The 19501-nt window shown below is 45.1% G+C and overlaps 1 protein-coding gene and 1 long non-coding RNA gene across 2 annotated transcripts in view; one reads left to right on the forward strand and one right to left on the reverse strand.

The window, feature by feature from the left end:
• LOC121139708 overlaps positions 1–19501 on the forward strand; it is a 118524-nt gene that overhangs the window by 89275 nt on the left and 9748 nt on the right. The gene's annotated exons all lie outside the window — the stretch shown is intronic.
• On the reverse strand, positions 12863–14737 carry LOC121139707 (C-terminal-binding protein 2-like). Its single transcript, XM_040743653.1, is given in 2 exon segments — positions 12863–13994; positions 13997–14737. Coding segments are annotated over 2 exon segments (1272 nt in total). The 5' UTR covers positions 14412–14737; the 3' UTR covers positions 12863–13137.

Genomic DNA, 19501 nt, shown 5'->3' on the forward strand with positions numbered 1-19501 from the left:
AGTTTTCTGCTTCTCTGAAAAATAGTTTTCAAGGGATTTAAAATAATTGTAGGGATTGGAGAGACAGCCCAGCGGTGACAAGCACTTGCTGCTCTCCCAGAGGACCCCAGTTCAACCCCCAACACCCATGTCAGGCTGCACACAGCGGCTTGTAACTGCAGCTCCAAAGGATCCAATGGCCTTTTCCAACTTCTGTGGGCACCTGCACACATATCACACACACACACACACACACACACACACACACACACGCACACTCACTCTCACACACATATACACACACTCACACACATACACACAGATACACACAGATACACACATATACACACACTCACAGACAAATACACAGAGACACACACATACACACAGAGACACACACACTCACACACACACAGACAGAGACAGAGAGAAGAGAGAGAGAGGAGAGAGACAGACAGGGAAGGAAGGATACATAAATAAAAATATTTTTAATTGAAATAGTTGTATAATATTGCACATAGTGCAATGACATCAGAAACGAGGGCCAACCACCCAATTAGCTAGGCTGTCTTATCACTTTTTTCCCCCTATTTAGTTGTTAGGTATTCTATAACCTGCTATCATTCATAATTTAAAATACCTGGGGAAAAGATGGATAAGGCACGCTTCCTGTTCTCAGAGGCCTCAAGGATTAATTGAGACTCTACATGTCATAAACTCCCATAAAGTGAGAAAAACAGGAACGGAGGCATATCCCCCACCATCATCATCAGTCGACGGCCACCGAAAGAAAATGTGCGGGAGGGTGGGGTGCAGGAATCTGAGCGGTTGACACAGTGCACGGGATCTCGTTAGCATTTCAGGCAAACGTATTACCCAGCCTGTCCCCAAACTCCAGGCTCCCCTGAAACAGTGTATTTAGGAAGCTGTCGGAAGAAAGTAAAACAAGGACAAGCAGGGAGGTAAATTCACAAGGAGGAAATAGTCAGAAAGGAGCATGGCCATTTTACCTGTGTGTGATAAAAGCAGCAGGAAGGTGTTAGGCAAGTATCTACAAAGCAAAGACGGGGACCGCAGGTTCAGGAGGAAATCGAGCTGGGACATTTGGGCAGGGGAACTGGGAAGAGGCTGTAGCAGTGCAGGTCGGACAGGGAGTATGAAGAGAAAGACTACAGAGCATTTGCCCTAGGGGCAGATTTCCTTGGCTCTTCTAGGGCCATGACTAACCGGGTTTGCAAGCCACAGAGGGAAAGTGATTGTGACCGGAAAAGGAAGGAGGAGGTCAGGAAGGAGCACATTGCTGCGCCACCAGGGTTAAGGCGCTTCTGAGACACCGTAGGGTCGATGAGGACCTTAGAAATGACAAGTCAGGGCCGGGTGGTGGTGGCGCACACCTTTAATCCCAGCACTTGGGAGGCAGACGCAGGCGGATCTCTGTGAGTTTGAGACCAAGCCTGGTCTACCGAGCGAGTTCCAGGACAGGCTCCAAAGCCACAGAGAAACCCTGTCTTGAAAAACAAACAAAGAGAGAGAGAAAGAGAGAGAGAGAGAGAGAGAGAGAGAGAGAGAGAGAGAGAGAGAGAGAGAGAGAGAGAGAGAGAGAGAGAGAGAGAGAGAGAGAGAGAGAGAAAGAAAGAAAGAAAGAAAGAAAGAAAGAAAGAAAGAAAGAAAGAAAGATGACAAGTCAGAAGAAGCTCAAGCACAGGCCCGTGCCAAGATAAAAAAAAGTTCTAGTGCCCCCAGAGCTGTGAGCTGACAGTGTGGGCAGTCTACAGTCGAGGGGGAGGCAGTTGCTCTGGGGACCGAGAGGAGGGCACAGGAGGCGAGAATGGCATCTTGGAGGGAAACCAGTGGGCAGAAGAACCCAGGGTTTGGGGGCAGAAGAAAAGAGCTGTGGGCGGAGAAGCTGTTTCCTCATAAGGAAAAGCAAGTGTGCCGAGCGGCCTTTGGCGAATATTTTGAATTCTGAAAATAGACTGAGACAATTGAAAGGACATCGGTTCTTCCGCCAGATGGTCGGTCACTCGATCTTTGGAGGGTGCTCCAAGGGGCGTTTGACGGCGGTGAAGGAGGCAGGAGGCGGAAGCCAGACCAACAACGTGACTGCCAAGGGAAGAGGAGTCTGCCTGCTGTGGTGTCGCATACACCTTATAGTCCTAGTACTCAGGAGGCAGAGGCAGGCAGATCTCTGTGAATCCCAGGCCGTCCAGGGCTACACAATGGCGACCCTGTGTCATACAGCAACAACAAAAACAAAAAGAGAAAAGATATAAGGAAAAGGAAAGGAAAAAGAGGGAGTCATCAAGGTGAACAGCTTTGGCAGAGAAGCATGGAGATGGGGGTGGGCTGGTCGCCCCTCTCCTCTTCATCTCCTCTTCCTTCCTCCTCCACCTCTCTGTCTGTGTCTCTAATTCTAGAAATCAGTCAGAAAGGAGGAGAGCCCCACCTCCACCCCCCACGTAAGGCTGTCTGATTTGGCGTGTTACAAACCTCTGTTTGGAGGGCTAGCTCTTCATACACAGACGGGCTTCCCTGACTGTAGCCGTGCCCCCAGGAGCACACAGTGAGTGACCTGCAGGAGACCGAACCATGACAGTGTAGCGCAGCAGGACTCCACCTACACAGAGTGGTGCGCACGCGCATAGAGGTGCGCACGCTCTCTAGAAACCCAGAGGAGACCCAGATTGAAAAATCACTCAGCGTAAAAACAACGTTCCTTCGGCTCAGTGTGCAAAGGCATATGCCAGCTACAGAGTTTGTGTGATTGTTTTTTTTCCCCCTTTATGAGGCTCATTTGATAGCTCCAACAACACCAATTTCAAATGCCGGTCAACGGTCGCTTATTTTGTTCGATGCTGAAGGTGTGCTGGTGGTGGGTGGTCTTAGGACAGTTGTATTCTGCTGACAAGCCTGTGCCTTCCTCCTCATTTTCCTTACAGACAGAAGGACTGCAGTGCATATGAGGCGTTCGACCCAGAGGGCTCTTAGTGCTGGGAAATTGGAAACCTCTTCCAAATGTTACATTAGGCGTCCTCTTCCCATTGGTGAACATTCCCCTACTTGAGCTCTGCACTGTCCCTTTAAATGGGGCTATGAGATGATAAACTCTGCCAACCATCCAGGGACATACAGCTTTTAGACATAGTTTCGGGTGACAACATGGTTTTTTGTTTGTTTGTTTGTTTGTTTGAGCCCCACAAAAATTAACTATTCTGATATCTGCTTTTTAAAATAGGTGCAAAACCTCAAACAAAGGCCTAGGAATATGGCTCAGTCAGCAGACCCCTGTGTGCAAGCATGGGAATCCCTGAACAAGAAGCTTGGCCACAGAGCTGGCATCTCTCAACCCAGAGTTTTGGTGACAGAGACTCGGGATCCTTGGGTCTTTCTGGTTAGTCAGTCTAACCAATCGGTGAATTCTAGGTCCAGTGAGAGGACCAGGCCTCAAAATACACAAGGAGAGAAATCAAGGAGGACCCATAATGTTGACCTCTGACCCTTATATGCCAGGATATGTGACCTGTACATACACACACACTCACATACACACACACACTCACATACACACACACACACACACACACACACACACACAGTACGTGCATGCACACCACCGAAGTAGAAGACTAACCCTTGAGCAGAAAGACCTCAGAATGATAATACATGCTTCTGCCTCAAAGGAAATATATTTCCTAAGTAGGTGAGACAATGAGACACCCATCCATGGGTTACCTACACAGAGTCTAAGCTGTGTTGTCTAAAGGCATGTACGCTTTGGAAGGAGTGGAAAAGCAGAGATGAGGAAGAGAGACCTTCAGGAATAGTTTTTGAAGAGTGCAAATCTGTAATAGATTTTTAAGAACGGTGATTGTATTTCCCAGACTGTGAGTTGGTTCTTCGCAGGCCGGGTCAAGCCTACTTGTGTTTTGCTGTGCTGGCATGGCGATTTAGGAGACAGCTGAAGCCGGTGTGTGTATTGTTTACTTTTCCTGTTGCTGTGACAGGTACCTGACAAAGACAGCTTAAGGAAGGAAGGAAGGGTTTGTCTGGGCTTATAGTTTAAGTGTACCATCAATAACGGCGAGGGAGGCGTGAGAGCAGGAGCTGGAAGAGGCTGGCAGCTCACCAGCCTTCCCTGCCCCCTACCTGGCTGCTGGCTGGTCCTCCTGATGCTGGCCGCCGCCGCTTACGCTGCTTGTCAAGGAAGAAACGGACAGCCATATGTGGTCTTCTGTATTTTACTCATTAGAGCGTCTTTTATTTGTTCCTTCAATATATTTAATTTACTAAATTGTCACAGATGGTTTTTATACTACATTGCTAATGAGAAAAATAGGAGAGGGACCCCATATCCTTTCAAGTCTGGTGGAAGAGGAAACATGTTTTCTTCCACGTGTCCAAGTCTCAGTTACCCTTGCTGGAAAACGCTGACTAGTAATGGAGGGTTCTGTCTTGGGAAGGTCCAAGACACTGGGAGCTGGGACGTCTTACTAGCAGCAACCTAAAGCGTATTGTCTCTTCTCTCAGCCTCCCTTGTATTTAAAATCAATAAGTACGCCGGAATCGCTTACGGCATCTAGCGAGTTTTGTTTTTGTTTTCATTTGTCTGTCTTGGTGTTTGTGGAAACGTGAGAGGCTCTTGGGCCAAGTTTTGGGCATTTTGTGGGACATGCACCTCGTGTTGAACAGAAAGGTATCTGAGTCATGGCACACTGTGGTGCAGACACGCATCTTATACACTCTGGGGCAAAGGTGGCAGAGCAGAGGCGCTTTCTCCCTGAGCTCCGTGATGTGTGAGATCGAACTGCCTCTGTCAAGGTGGGCACTGAAGGCTCATGCCCTCCAACATCTGGGCCGCAGCAATGCTTGCTAGAGCCATGGTGAACTATGCTATGTTTTATTTGATTCTCCCTGCCCCCATTGGAGCCCCGCCCCCCACCAAAAATGGTTTACATTTGATGAATGGCAGGAAACTCCCAAGTCTGACTTTGTGCCTAACTTCCATAAGGTCACCTCTCATGACTTGAGCATCTGTTGAGTGAACGTCTTGGAGCATATAGAAAAATGGATGAGGCTCATCACCACCATGCCACAGCCTCCCGACTTCTTTCTGTGTAGGAGAGCTGCCTTTCACATGGACTTGGCATATTCAGCTGTTAGCATCTGGATACTGCTCTTTTTTATATATAACTGATGTGTACATATACGTGTGGAAGCCAAGGTCAGCCTTGTGTACTGTTCCTTAAGAGCCATCGACTTTGTGTTTTGAGACCTTCTCACCCTGGGACCCCGGAGGCTGGCAAGCCATTGAGACTCACACAGGAAACCTGTCTTGGCCCTGCTGGATATGAAGGATGGCTTTCTATGTGGGTGTTAGGGATCAAACTTCGGTCTTTATGCTTGGGAAACATTTAGCCCTAACCTGCTGAGTTATCTCCCCTGTCTGTAGATACTGGTCTTAAGGCTTTTGAATAAGGGCCAAGTATTATAATGACAGTACATATTTAAACAAAGAACTTGTGTGTTTTCCTTTTTTCTTCCACTCTTGTCGTGACTTTCCTAGTTGTTTTTGTTATTAACTAACCTCCAAGTAATTGGCTCATCTGATCTACAGGGGAAGATGGACATGTAATTAAATGGGAAAAAAATCCATGTAAAAGAAATCTTTGCAAATGGTTGGGAAAGTCTGAGATATCATCAAGTACTTTTTCAACAAAATTAACCTTCCCAAAGACACACATATTTCTGCAAGATTCTTGCCAGAGGCATAACAGTACTCTCCTCCATCATTACCTCCTGGGAGTGGCCTAGCATCCTACGGACAGACAAGAGGACAGCGTTCTCTAGCTAGTCTGCCTAGATAGGTATTCGGCAGTTCAATAGCCCAAAGCATAGACCGAGATTATACAGAACATACTTGATTTTTTTTAGCAGTTCTACACCCACAAAACACTGACTATGAGTAGTGTTCTCACTGTGGAGTGCTTCAGGTGGAACTTGCCCACCCTGTTCACCCCATCGTAGCATACACAACTCAACTGCCGCAGACTGGCAGGCGTGGATCGAACTAAGTGTTCAGTTCTTTCCTGTGGAGCAAATGCATTTCCAGTGGACATGATATTTGCATTTAAGGGGCTAGCAAGTCTTCTCTTGCTAGCTCGTAGACTTGGGAAACCTTGCAAGCTTTATTTCAAGTGAACAAGACACTGGGGATAGTACAGTGTTTCTTTCACTCTCCATCCAAATATGTTGTTGAGTCAGTATAGCTTAAAGACACGCTCAACACATGGTCTCCATGCTCCCTGGGCTGTAAACACAGTAGACACATGGTCTCCATGCTCCCCATGCTGTAATAGACACATGGTCTCCGTGTTCCCCATGTTGTAAATGCAGTAGACACATGGTCTCCGTGTTCCCCATGCTGTAAATGCACTAGACACATGGTCTCTGTGTTCCCCATGCTGTAAATGAAGTAGGGTAGTTAAAGAGAGAGCTCTAACTACAGCCGTGCATTCCCTTTGTTGTGTATATTTAGGTCAGACCTTAACATGGCTTTACCATATTTTCTTTGTACTTTAATTTCCCTTGTGATTATTGCTTTTATTTATTGGCGGAATAAAAATGTCCCAAGGACTGAAAACAAATTGCAGTCCCCTTTAACATAAGCATTAAGAAGTTCTCCACTGGTTTGCCTCAAGGCCAAGATTAAAAGTTAAAATCAGTTCATATAAAATGTGCAGTAGGTAAGCACTTACATTTTCTTAGCAAAACGCAGGGAGATATCTATATCCACGCAGGGTTTGTTCTCATCACCCTGGGTCCAAGCGTATAACAAACCAGGAGTGAGAACCTGTGTGTTCACAGTGGCTCTCAGTGTCTCAGACCGGGCCTCCCTGGAGATGCCACAAGGCGCCTGCCAGCAGTGCCACCCTGCTGTTCCTAACGGCTCCCTGGAGAGCCGGCAGGATCCTGGACACATTAAGAAGGAAAGGCAAAAGAAGGCATCCCAGCCCGACCCAGGGACCACCATGAACTTCGCAGCAAGAGAAAGGGTGGTGGGAATCCATCTCCTAAGTGTTAAGTTTGCCAAGATGTTTTCATTTCATGTTTACTATCCCACCTATTAACGTCTATTTGCTTCTGACACTTCGTTCATTTTATAACCTGATAGCGAACAAGTTTGACTTAATGACCATTTCTTAGTCAAGGTGCTGAAATGGTTGAAATGTTTGCTTCTTAAACAAGACAGATTTTTAACCTGTTTGTTCAGGAAGCCACACACATACGTTTTCAGAAACTAGACTTTATGAACATAAATGCATTCATCCAACCCTGGTAGAACATGCTTTGATTTTATTGAGAATGTTACTCCATTTTAGCGCCTGCATGGATCCATAGCCCTTTGAACTCTGTGAAGTCACGGAGAGTCTCGCTGCACAGCTGTGCAGAGTTTGAGCAGTTTTTTGTAGTTGCGCAGAGGGAGGAAATGTGGTCCATTTCATCCCCTAATATAAAAATAAAGTAAATTATATGGGGAACAATGGTTGAACTTTCACAAGTGAGTCCACTGTTCATTTTCATAGGCTTAGCATTTTAAATAATTAAAAACAAAAAGCATCAATTAAAGTTAAAAAATGCAAACCTGTAAGAAATACACCTATCAAAAACTTTTGCAAAGCTTACTTACTTGGAATATCATTGTGGGGTGGAGAACATAGTTGGAACTGATATGAAAAACACCTTCTAAAATTATATTGTGTTTGAATAATAAGTATAAATTCTTCTTACATTGCAGAGAAAGTACTATGATAAATTGATGGTGAATGTAAACATACAGATGATTTTAAATAGACTTTGTCTTATTTTTTTAAGTGTTGTGTGTGTGTGTGTCTGTCTGTCTATCTGTCTGTCTGTGGGTATAGGTACCTGAGTACAGTGCCCACAGAGGCCAGAAGAGGGTGTTCGATACCCTGGAGCTAGAGTTAAAGGAGTTTGTAGCTGTGTGTGCTGGCAGTTGGACTCCCATCCTTTGGAAAATCAGCAAGGACTCTTAATCGCTGAGGCATGTCTCTGGCCTTCCTGTGTCTTATTTAAAGGGCATAGAGAATAGCTAAGAAAAATAACACATGATTATTAAATAGTATCCTAAAACATGCAAAATCATTAAACAAAATGAGACGGTTAAGAAACAGTAAAACCTTTACAGGTCTTTATTTTCTCCCTCAAGGTTACAACCCTAGCACCTAATTTACTTTTTAAAATGCATTATCTGAACAAACAGTTACTTAGAAGCATTATTGCACAGATTCAACACTTAATGGTTAAGATTAACAGTGCTGATTTTAATTAAAAAAATATTTCCCTAGTAAAATTTTCATTTACCTTAAAAAGAAAAAGAAAGAAAAAGAAACCCATGTTTCCACTGCCTCCAAAGTTCTGCTAATCACTCATGCAAATGAAAAATAATGTATGTTTTCCATACATGCATAAGTTGTTCCACAAACATCTGGCAGTGAAACTTTGAAAGCTGCTAGATTCCACCACAGTCCAGGTGTTCAACGCGGCCTCTCTAGAACTCAGCCATCGCCCGCAGTCATTTGTTGCAACTTGTATTGGCATTTTTATGGTCGGGATGAGGGGCAGGGTGATGACATCATGCTCCGGTGTGAGGAAGGTGCAGTGAATTCACTGCGAAAATCCTATCAATGAGTGATTGTTGCTGAAACCGACTTCATTGGTGGCCATCATGCTTTGCCAAGTGAAACATCTGGGCACAAAGTTAGCAGTGGCACACCTTGTAAATAACTTAATTGAAATTAATTGCCAGAAGTTTGCAGCATGCATAGGCAGTCATGAGAACTGTTTCTAACTCTACCGAGGAGGGTTATGCCGAGGAATCTGTGTTCACAGGTTCTATTGTAGCAACAGGAGATGAAAATGCAGAAAACAGGGAATGCAATGGCAGGACCCTGTAGAAAGCAAAACCACACCACAGTGTGGGGAACACATTTGTGCCTCTTCCACTGAAAGGCATTTTCTTCCGAGAAATACTTTTAAAACTTATGAATAAAGCGATTTAAATAGGCAGAGATCTATATTTTCCCCCAGACAGTTCTGTTATTTTGCCCATAATATTGATATAGAAGGTCATAATAATGATGCTGATTAAAATATGAAATTATCGAGTGTTCTACAGCCACATATTAAAGAGATCAAGAGGTTGCATTTTGAAAGAACTAGGAGACTGATCATGAAATATGTAGCTTATTTTCTCCAGAGTCTTACTAATGTTTAGAATAGTTTTTCACAGCCCTTTTGCCCTCAGAAATCCTGGGAAAAGCACTTAAAAATTACCAAAGGGACACAGCAGTCAGCACAAATAAGCTAATATCCACCATACACAGCCTTGCCTGGCCTTAAGAAGTGGTTCAATCTGTGTCTTTCATTCTTGGTTCTCATTACTTCTCAATTTTCCCTTTCTTTTTTAGAAAAGCTATGCAAATGTAAACATTTTTAAAGATTTTCAGTGTTGACACTGGAAAATTTTCTTTTATCTTCTTCAGATTTTGTGCTTTTATATTTGCTTCCATAATGAATTCTGTCTGAGTTAATCAGGATTTAAATGATACACATTTTAGTTTAGCATACCTAAAGCTCCTGGCTGTTATTCTCCCATTTAAAATAATGGGATCTAGGAAGCATCTTCTCCCTAGAGCTGAGGATGTCCCCCTCACTGCAGGAAGATAACCTGCTTTATACCCAAAACATTCTGGTCCATTTTTGACAACAGCCCCTGATATTCACAAGTGGGCTTTTGATGCAACACAGGACCCATCTCTTAAGAGAAGAGAAAAAAGGATTTGATTTCTTTTGCTCAACAACAAAACTCATTTCCAGATATGTCCCTTAAAGTTTTCTCAGTGTGCATTCTGTCCTGGTAGAGTGAGGGGTGTGATACAGAAGGGGAGAATGGATTCTATTTAGCCCTTGGTTTTGTTAGGAACACACAGAAAGTGTAGGCAAAGAACATCTTTAACGTATGGTTTTAATCTTAACATTGAATCCCCATGTGTCCCCTTGAGGATACTATTTTGATAGTATCAGATCAGATTAAACACAGGGGAGATGGGAGAGAGCAGGAGCGGCCAGAGCCGTATGAAATCAATGACAGTTGCTTTGTAATCAGGTTTCCATTTAGCTGCTTTTTTGCTAGAAATGAATGTATTTATAGCAAGAATATGTAAATCACTTGAGCTTCAGGGAACTGCATGGTTTTATGATATATCCTAACTCTTAAAGATCTCAACATTACCAGAAACAGGTATGTTTGTTAAATATGTGAAACATCCCAGAAAGTCCAGGTGAGGACTCTCTTTGCTCATGGATCACTTAACTGACAGTCGGTTCTGGAAGGTGGTGTGGAGACAGCTTGAGCTGCAGCTCAGAAATGGCAACCTGGATGAGGCACAAAGGCCAGTGTAGCAAGGGCAAAGGCATTTCTCAAAAGAAAGCAACACTGTTTCAACTCGTGTCACGTGGTTTGCCTGCTCTTACAGGGCTGGGGATTGAACCCGGGACCATATATGCATGGCAGTCAAGTGTTCTACCACTGAGCTGAATCCTTAGTTTAGCCGCATGTTACGATGCAGCATTTTTCCTTGCTGACATTCACATCATGCAGTGGATGGTGACTCAGCTCCTGCTGAATCTACAGCAGTTGGGGTGACCTGGGGAAGATCAGGCAATGACTGGGGTATCAAGGTCCCAGCCTGGTTCTTAGTTACTTTGACTCAAGGGTGCAGGTAGTGCAGGCTGGCATTGGACTCTTGATCCCCCTACTTGAGGCTCCTGAAAGCTAAGATTACAGGTGTGCAACACCTTGTTAATTTAGAAGCACTCATAAATGCTCTACCAGAAAGTAGGGACACAAAGGAGAATGGACTTACTGCCTCGCCCCGTTTGATCAATTAAATTTAGTTACTTCTCATAACAGTAATTATGAGTTAGGGTCAGAATATTTCATTTGTATTAGGTAAATTTTCTTTTCGATGATAATAAAGGATGGAAACCATCAGGGGCCCCTGAGGTGAGGGCACTTTGCCTCTCACGTGTGTAGATCTCATGAGTTTATTCACTGTGCCAGAATTCAATCAGTGCTTTGAAGGACCCATGCACTTGCCTGAAGTGATAATAAAAACAAAGTTTACATGAATTGAAAAGCATCATGGATATTTTAAACGTCTACTTAGAGAATATATCTTTCTCTGCCTTTCTAACTTCCCCAAACGCTGGTGTTCCAGAAGAGTCCATAGTTCATCAACGATGCTCTCCGGGTTGTAGAAGTGAGTTCTTATGTCTTGTGACTCTCTGGCTACTCTCTCCCATGAACACTTTCTCTTTCTCCTGATGTGGCTTATGGGACCCCTGCTCTCCTGGTTCGAATTACCGAGCTGATTTTTTTCCCTAGCCTCCTCTGTTAGCTTTCAACCACTTAAATGTGGGCCACCTTCTCTGTTGTAGCCCTTTACTCCTCTCTTCCTTCTTCCTGGAGAGTTTGGTTCCTATGTTCTCACTCTCGCCCACTGACGATGCCCAAATTCAAGCTTCCATCTCCAAACCTGAGTTCCCATCCAGGTTTTTAAATCATCTGCTTGGCGTTTGCGAAAGGGTCTTCTGACAGATACCTCAAAGTCTTTGTCAACATAAAATTATCCTTACACCCCCACAAGCCTGATTTTTCTCCTTTGGGTCTGTGTGGCAGTTTGAAAGAGAATGGGCCCATAGGCTCGTTGATTTGAATGTTTTGAGTCGGATTGCTTAGGAAGGATTAGGTGTGGTCTTGGAGGAGGTGTGTTGCTGGGGATGGGCTCTGAGGCTTCAAAAGCCAATTCCCAGTCCAGTCTCACTCTGTCTCTGCCTCCATTTTTCATATAAGGTGTGAGCTCTCTGCTTCTTCTCCAGCACCATGCCTGCCTGTTGTTGCCAAATTTCCTGCCATGATGGCCATGGACTAACCCTATGAAACTGTAAGCAAGCAGCCAGTCAAATGCTTTCCTTTATACGTTGCCTTGGTCATGTTGTCCCCTCGCAGCAATAGAACAGTGACTAAGACTGCCCATATCAGGAATCCACTCTTAATCCAGTTGTCCAAGGTAGACCTGTGTTTTGAGCTATAAGGGGTAAAAATGTAATGCATGATAAGCAAGTGCTCCAACTCTGAGTTACACCCCCAGCTTGTAACATGAATTAATAAATGAACCCAAAGACTGATATTGGAATTTAAACTTCAGGCTGGATATCAGAAAGAAAAGCAGCTGGCCACTAGCTTCTTACCTCTCTCTCAAACTGAATGGGGCTGATCCTGTCTCCCTGAGCTCTTGCTAAGCCTCAGAACGTAACCTCTCCTCAGTGTGACTGGAGAATGAATGCCTCTCTGAATATTTGATCCTGTCTTTTATACCCCTCTAGTGCTGGGATTAAATTCTCTGTTTAGACTGATTCACTCTTGTGTAGTTCTAGGTAGCCGTGGACTCACAGAGATCTGTCTACCTCTTAATCCTAAATCCTAGGATTAAAGGTGTGTACCACTGCCTTCTAACTTCTGGCTGCTGGGATTAAAAACGTGTGTCACCACTGCCTGACTTCTACAGCTTGAGGCTGACTTTGTTTTTCTGAATCATCAGTCAAGCTTTAGGAAATCATGAATAATATATCACTACACCAACCCATGGATATTTCCAACCATGGCCCTGTTCTGTCCTTTCTCTTTCAGGCCACATGCAGATAGAACATTGTGTTTCTTCTTAGTACCAACTACTTCTCAAATCCTCAAATTAATAATGTCTTTTGTTTTCAACTTCAAGGACATAGATTTAGTTTGGACTTTTTTTTTTAAAGGAAAGCTCTATTTATTCTTTGTGATTTGATGCACAGATGAAAAACTTAACACACAATAACAGAAGTTGGTCGTTAATAAATCACGTCCTAGTCTTTCCACACTTCCAGAAGCAGACACCATCTTCAGTATTCTAGCTCTTGTAGCTTTAACACTGCAACATCAGCAATGTTCAGGATCAGTTTTAAAGACCGCCAAAGTCCTTCTTAGTTCATCTGTTTGCTACTGTCTCTTGGTCCCAAGTTTATCTGAATGATTACCTTCTAGCAATCTCTGCTATTGCTCGTTGGGGTGCTCTCGATTGTCCCCGTGTTTTGTGGGCTGGTTGGGGAGGGAGCTTGGGAAGGATGTGCCACTGTGGGGAGGTTGTGAGTCACCTGGGTGCCTCCTGGGATGATCCCTTCCATAGCTGCAGGAAGTCCTCCTGGAGCTACCCCGACAATGCCTGGGGGATACCTGTATGTGGCACCATTGAGCTCGGGATGAATTGCTTGTTGGTCGATGACTGACCAAGGAGCTGAAGTAACGAAGAATTCTTTGTTGACACAGTTTCGCAAGCTTTCTGGGATGCGACCTGTGATTGCTCGGCGGATCTCAGTGGCAGCTGCTTCCCTCATCTCTAGTGATGCTTGTTCACTGTACCAGGCTGTGTGCGGTGTGCAGATCAGATTTGGTGCATCTTTCAATGGGCCCTGAGCGAAGCTGAAGGGCGCAGACTCGTGCACATCGAGGGCTGCTCCTCGTATCCTTCCCTCTTTGAGGGCCTGAGCGAGGGCTTTCTCATCCACCAGACCACCTCTGGCTGCGTTCACAAGGAACGCTCCTTGCCTCATCTGCTTGATAGTGAAGTCGTTGATGAGGTGGTGGTTATGCTCATTCAGATTGCAGTGCAGGGATACACAGTCACTCTGATACAGCAGGTCTTGCAGGGTGTAGACCCTTTGTACTCCCAGAGACCGCTCTATCCCATCCTGTAAGTAGGGGTCATAAAATAGGACGCTGAATCCAAAGGCCTTGGCTCGAACTGCAACTGCCTGCCCCGTGCGACCAAAGCCGATGAGGCCCAGTGTTTCCCCTCGGATCCGAGCAGCTCCTGAGGCAACCTCACGGATCTGTTCCAGCTCTGCACCCGCGTGCCTTCTCGTAGGGCCTGGTACAGCCATGTGTTCCTCCGATACAGATTGAGGATGTGGCAGACAGTGGAATCGGCTGTCTCCTCTACTGCAGCTGACGGGATGTTGCAAACAGCAATCCCGAGCTCACCAGCAGCCTTGATGTCCACGTTGCCATAGCCACTGCCAATTCGTACGATCACTCGCAGAGCCTTGAACTTCTCCAGGTCTTCCCTGGTGAGGGTGATGGTGTGGTACATCATGGCACCCACAGCCTCGTTCAACACCTTCTCATGGATCTCCTGAGTGGACTGTGCATCGCAGAAGGCCACAGTGGCCAGGTCCTTCAGGATGGGCATTTCCACAGTACAGTCTCTGCCATCGAGCAGTGCCACCAGGGGGCGGGGATGCAGGGGGCCGTTCATGATCTAGGGGCGGATACCTTCACAAATTCTGTCCAATCGCTGTCGCTTGACTCTGTGCTTATCCACAAGGGCCATTCTTTATGGAACTTTGCAACTCTGATTCAAAAGGCAAAGCAGTCCGCTAAGAACTTAGGGGAACTCGCAGGAGTCTGCGTGCATTGCGCCACTATGAACCCGATATAAATGCGTCCACAAATTCTACAGCTCACTCGATGGGCTGTATTGTCTTTTTTTAGGAGGTGCAGCTTCATCGGTTCACGACCATTTATGGTGATGAAACCCTCGTCTTGGGTCGCCGGCTTCCACGGAAAAGGGCGCCCACCCGGGAGGCGGCAGCGGTAGCGGCGGCTCCCGCCCCTCCCACCCCACCCGGCGGCGGCGGCGGTGGTGGCGGCACTGGCGGTGAGGCCCCCCCCTCAGTGCAGCATGGCTCCCAGCTCGGTCTCCTTAGTTTGGACTTTGATGATCTTTTTCTCCCTTAAAATATTTCTGTAGCCCTTGCCTAAGATTTGAACCGTCATCTTTCCTCTTAATGGTCTGTTGCTGAAGCTAACCCCTGTTGTCCATGTTGGATGCAGGGCTATGCTATTCAATGGTCCTTTGGGTTTGCTAAACTGCGTGCTATGGAATTTTTCCTTTGTCTCTGAAATTTGAAACTTCTAATAATTATAGTCATTGACATTTTCATATTACGTTAGCTCAACTGAGACATTGGGCCCTTTGGCTTACAAATGTACGTTTTTGCACCCAGCAATAGAAGTGCCTATGTATGGGGTGTATAAAGTGGGCTGCGCCCAGAACAGAGATTATTTATCAATTGTTTTTAAATATCAAGAAACAAGCAGTTATTATTGATAAGTTTTAGTTCTTTAAGAACACAGATCATCTTAAAAATAAAAGAAGTCATATTTAAAGAAGAACACATCAGAAAGGTGGAAACCTTGTCAATCTTACCGCACAATGGTGCTAAACAACTCTTTCATATAGAGAATACAAGACACCAAACTAAACAAAATACAGTTTTCAAACATTAAATTTGATTATTTATTAGAAAATATTCCAAGACAAAGACACTCTAAAAACAAAAGCTTAGTGTACTAAGAAAATTCTAACAGATTTCATCATGGTCATCTCTGGAAGTAATGACCTGGGCTGCGTAATTGCTCCTTTGGCATTGCCTCTGTTGCTTGCTGTGGGCTCCAGGCACTGCAGAGGAGAATCCAAGGGCCGCCTTCCAGTCCTAAGGAGTTTCTATTGAAGAACAGGACTCACACGAGCTTTCCAGCGAAGTGTTGGGTATTTTCTTCCCCAAAGTAGTAGATGGCACTGCTTACACTTACAGTGTTTAACAGGCAAATCACTCAAATCCCAGCTTCAGTTTCTTAGAATTTTATATCATGACCCACCTAGATTAACTGCTCATTGTGCCATTCATTCAGTAAGTGGGCCTTGCCATTAGATATTTGTTCCCAGCCTCAGAGGCACAGTGGAGGCTGAAAGACTTGCTGTTGATACGGCAACAGTGCATAGCCAGGGTGTTTCCGTTTGATTGTAAAACATCCCCTTGCGTTAGTTGCTGTGATAAAAACACCAAGACCAAAAGGGACCCATGGGAGGACTTTCTTCTGGCTGACAGTTGTAGAGGGAGAGTCCACACAATGGGGGAGACGACTAAGCCATAGTGAATTATGAAACAGCTGTGAGATGGCTGGTGCCTGGATGGAATGACACAGTTTGAATGTGAAAATATCCCGTCACGCTCCCCCAGGCTCACGTGTTTGAATACGTTGTCCACTGTTGGTGGCGCTGTTTGTGCGAGGCTGTGAACATGGATTGGCATCATGTCACAGAGGTGGGACTTGAGGGCTATACCCTGACTGCTCTTCCGGTCTGGTTCTCTGCTTAACTCACTGAGGTGCAATGAGCTCTGCCCCAATTTCCTGCCACTGTGCACACAGCCTCAGCTGCCTCCCTTTCCCTACCATGACGGACTATGTCCCCTTAGGCTGTGAGCCATGGTTTAACTCTCCCCCTGTAGCCCAAATTCCAATTGATCTTAATAATAAAAACCCATTGCCGGGCGGTGGTGGTACACGCCTTTAATCCCAGCACTCGGGAGGCAGAGGCAGGCGGATCTCTGTGAGTTCAGGGCCGGGCTGGACTGACAGCCTCCAAAGAAACCCTGTCTCGTAAAACCAAAAAAAATAATAATAATAATAATAAAAACCCAGAGTCAGATATTGGGTAAATGCTGGAAGAAGTAAAGGAACCAGATGCTAGAGAGACTTCTTCCCTCTATGGAATCCTCAGACCGAAGGGCTGAGCTCCTGTCTCCTCCCACCTTACATTCTTCTCTCTGCCCAGCCATATCGATTCCTGTCTCCACCTCCCTAGTGCTGGGATTGAAGGCATGTGATCCCAAGTGCTGGGATCAAAGGTGTGTGCCATCACTGCCTGGCCTCTATGGTTAACTAGTGGCTAGCTCCACCCTCTAGTGGCTAGCTCCACCCTCTGATCTTCAGGCAAGCTTTATTTGTTAGAGCACAAACAAAAATGTCACCACATCCTCCCTCACGCTGCTTCTGTCTGATAGTTTGTGGCAGTGATGAGAAAGACACTAACACACCATGGGTCTAAAGTGGTCCTTTCTGAAATCCGTGAAAATATTATTAGTTTTAAGAATTAGGAAACCCTGTCCTAAAATTCATGGAAACCCGTGGAACAACAAATGGGCCAGATGATCTTGAAAAGGAACCGAGTGGATTATCTCACGTTTCCTCCTCTCAACGCAGGTCAAAGCTACAGTGAGCAAACTTTGGCAATGCCCTAAATCTTCACCTGGATGACTGGGAGAGAATGAAGAAACCACACAAGCCCTTCCTGCACGTGTAGCCAAATAAAGGATCTCAGATAACTAAGGGGCAATGACATCCTTTCAATAAGCCGTGTTAGGAAAATGGAACGCCACACACAACACAGAAAGAGACCTGGCCTTCCTCTCCTCTTTCAAAACCAAACCCAGTCTGGGCCTGAAACCACAGCACACCCAGACTCTCGGGGGGTAGTCCTGTCCTGCTGTCTGTGGGTGGGTGTTCAGAACACACCTTGCCTTTAAAGATGGCTTCCAGTCCCATAAGAGTTTGCTAACCAGAGCAGAGAGGGGGGTGATTTTGGCACAATGAGATGGTCTCATTCTCTTAGCGTTCACCCAAGGTTGCGATGGAGCTGAATGCCTGGGAGAGTCCCTTATTACTTTAACACACAAAGGTGATTAAGCAAAGCATGAAATCCTTTTAGTTCTACACTGATGAGACATACCCCAAAATGTCAGCCACAATACCTATTGAAATGGGAGGTTATTGTTATCCTAAATAATTTTATAGGCGTGGCATGGGGGTGGAGAGAGAGCATGAACAAATGTAAAATACTCCTTTTGTGATATATAGAGGAAAAAATTCAAGCTATGGGGTCAGCAAATATGAATGAGAACAATTTTATAGGTAGACATATGAAGGATCAAGAAAGCAAGGGTCTTGAACCCAGTTAAGTAGGGAGTTAAATGTTTTTATTGGAGTCGGGCGGTGGTGGCACATGCCTTTAATCCCAGCCTTTGGGAGGCAGAGGCAGGTGGATCTCTGTGAGTTCGAGGCTAGCCTGGTCTACAGGGCTATGCAGAGAAACACTGTCTTGAAAAACCAAAAGAAAAATGTTTTTTTATTGGACAAGAAATAAGTCCCTGCTACTGACAATGCCGTTTACTTAATCTGTACAAAATACAAAACAACAGATGAAGCCAATGTAACCCCAAAACTTCCAATTGATTAACTGGAAAAACAGTCACAAAAGGGGATGTCTCAAGTGGAAAAATTTGCTTAAAGAGTCAACCTCTGGGTTCTATAAGCTGTCAACAAAGTTGAGGAAAATCTGACATGCAAGCCAGGGTTTCCTCCAGAGCCTCTGTGGAGAACACAGTGATGTTTGGGAGCACTAAGGAATCTGTGCCTTTTCCCAGTTGATCACTAAACTTACCACTGGTTCTCACGCGTTCTATCATGCTTCCTAGCAAAAGAAAAATAACAATACATTGACTACGGGTGCAATTCTCTCCTTTTTGTTGGAGCAGAAAGTCAATTGGCAAAAATTAGTGCCATGTTAAAATTTCAATAAGCAACTCGTCGTTTCCTTAGTGTGAGAAAACACTTTACAGCCCCCCCCCCATTTATTGTGATGGCATAACTGAAGTTTGTTGTTTTATATGTACTTGTCTTTTATTTTTCACATTACTTTTTAAAAATATTTTAATAGACAGACATTTGTTAACTTAACAGGCATGTGGGTATCATGAGAACGATTGCTCCAAAGTATATCTGAATTAACTAGAAACAGCATAAAAAGTTTGAGTGGACTCCTTGCTCTTCTAGAGGCCATGCTTGCTGGCTGTCAGAGTCCAGGTAAGCTGCCTGCCAGCATACCCCCTCCCTCTCTTGGTGCCCCCTACGTATCCCCAATCCCATCCCTCTCATCGCCACCACTACAGTGCCCAGCCCCTGACTTGGGTGGAGAAACTCTGCACAACAGGAGGCTGTGCCTGCCACTCTCTGGGTGCTGCCCTACCCTAACCCTCATTGTCACCATGCCCCAGCCCCAGACTTTGACTCAGAGGTTAAGAGTACCGGCTGCTCTTCCAGAGGTCCTGAGTTCAATTCCCAGCCAACCCCATGGTGGCTCACAACCATCTGTAGTGAGATCTGATGCTCTCTTCTGGCCTGCAGGGATACATGCAGGCAGAACACTGCGTGCATAATAAAAAAAATTGAAATAACCCCCTGCGTTCTGTCAGCCCACCATGGATTAAAGCTGGATTTCAACAACAGCAGGGGAAAAAAAAAGAAAGAAATCTTACAAACTCATGGAAATTGAACAACTCTCTACTGAATGAAAACGTGTCAAGACAGAAATAACAAAGAAATCAAAGACTTTACAGAATTCAATGAAAACAAATATTCAAAGCACCCAGACTTATGGGACACAATGAAAGCAGTGCAGAGAGCTGATACCACTAAGCACCCATGTAAAACAAGTGGTGTGAT

This window comes from Mesocricetus auratus, unplaced genomic scaffold (genome assembly GCF_017639785.1).
Source record: "Mesocricetus auratus isolate SY011 unplaced genomic scaffold, BCM_Maur_2.0 Super-Scaffold_100001, whole genome shotgun sequence".
Lineage (NCBI taxonomy): Eukaryota > Metazoa > Chordata > Mammalia > Rodentia > Cricetidae > Mesocricetus > Mesocricetus auratus.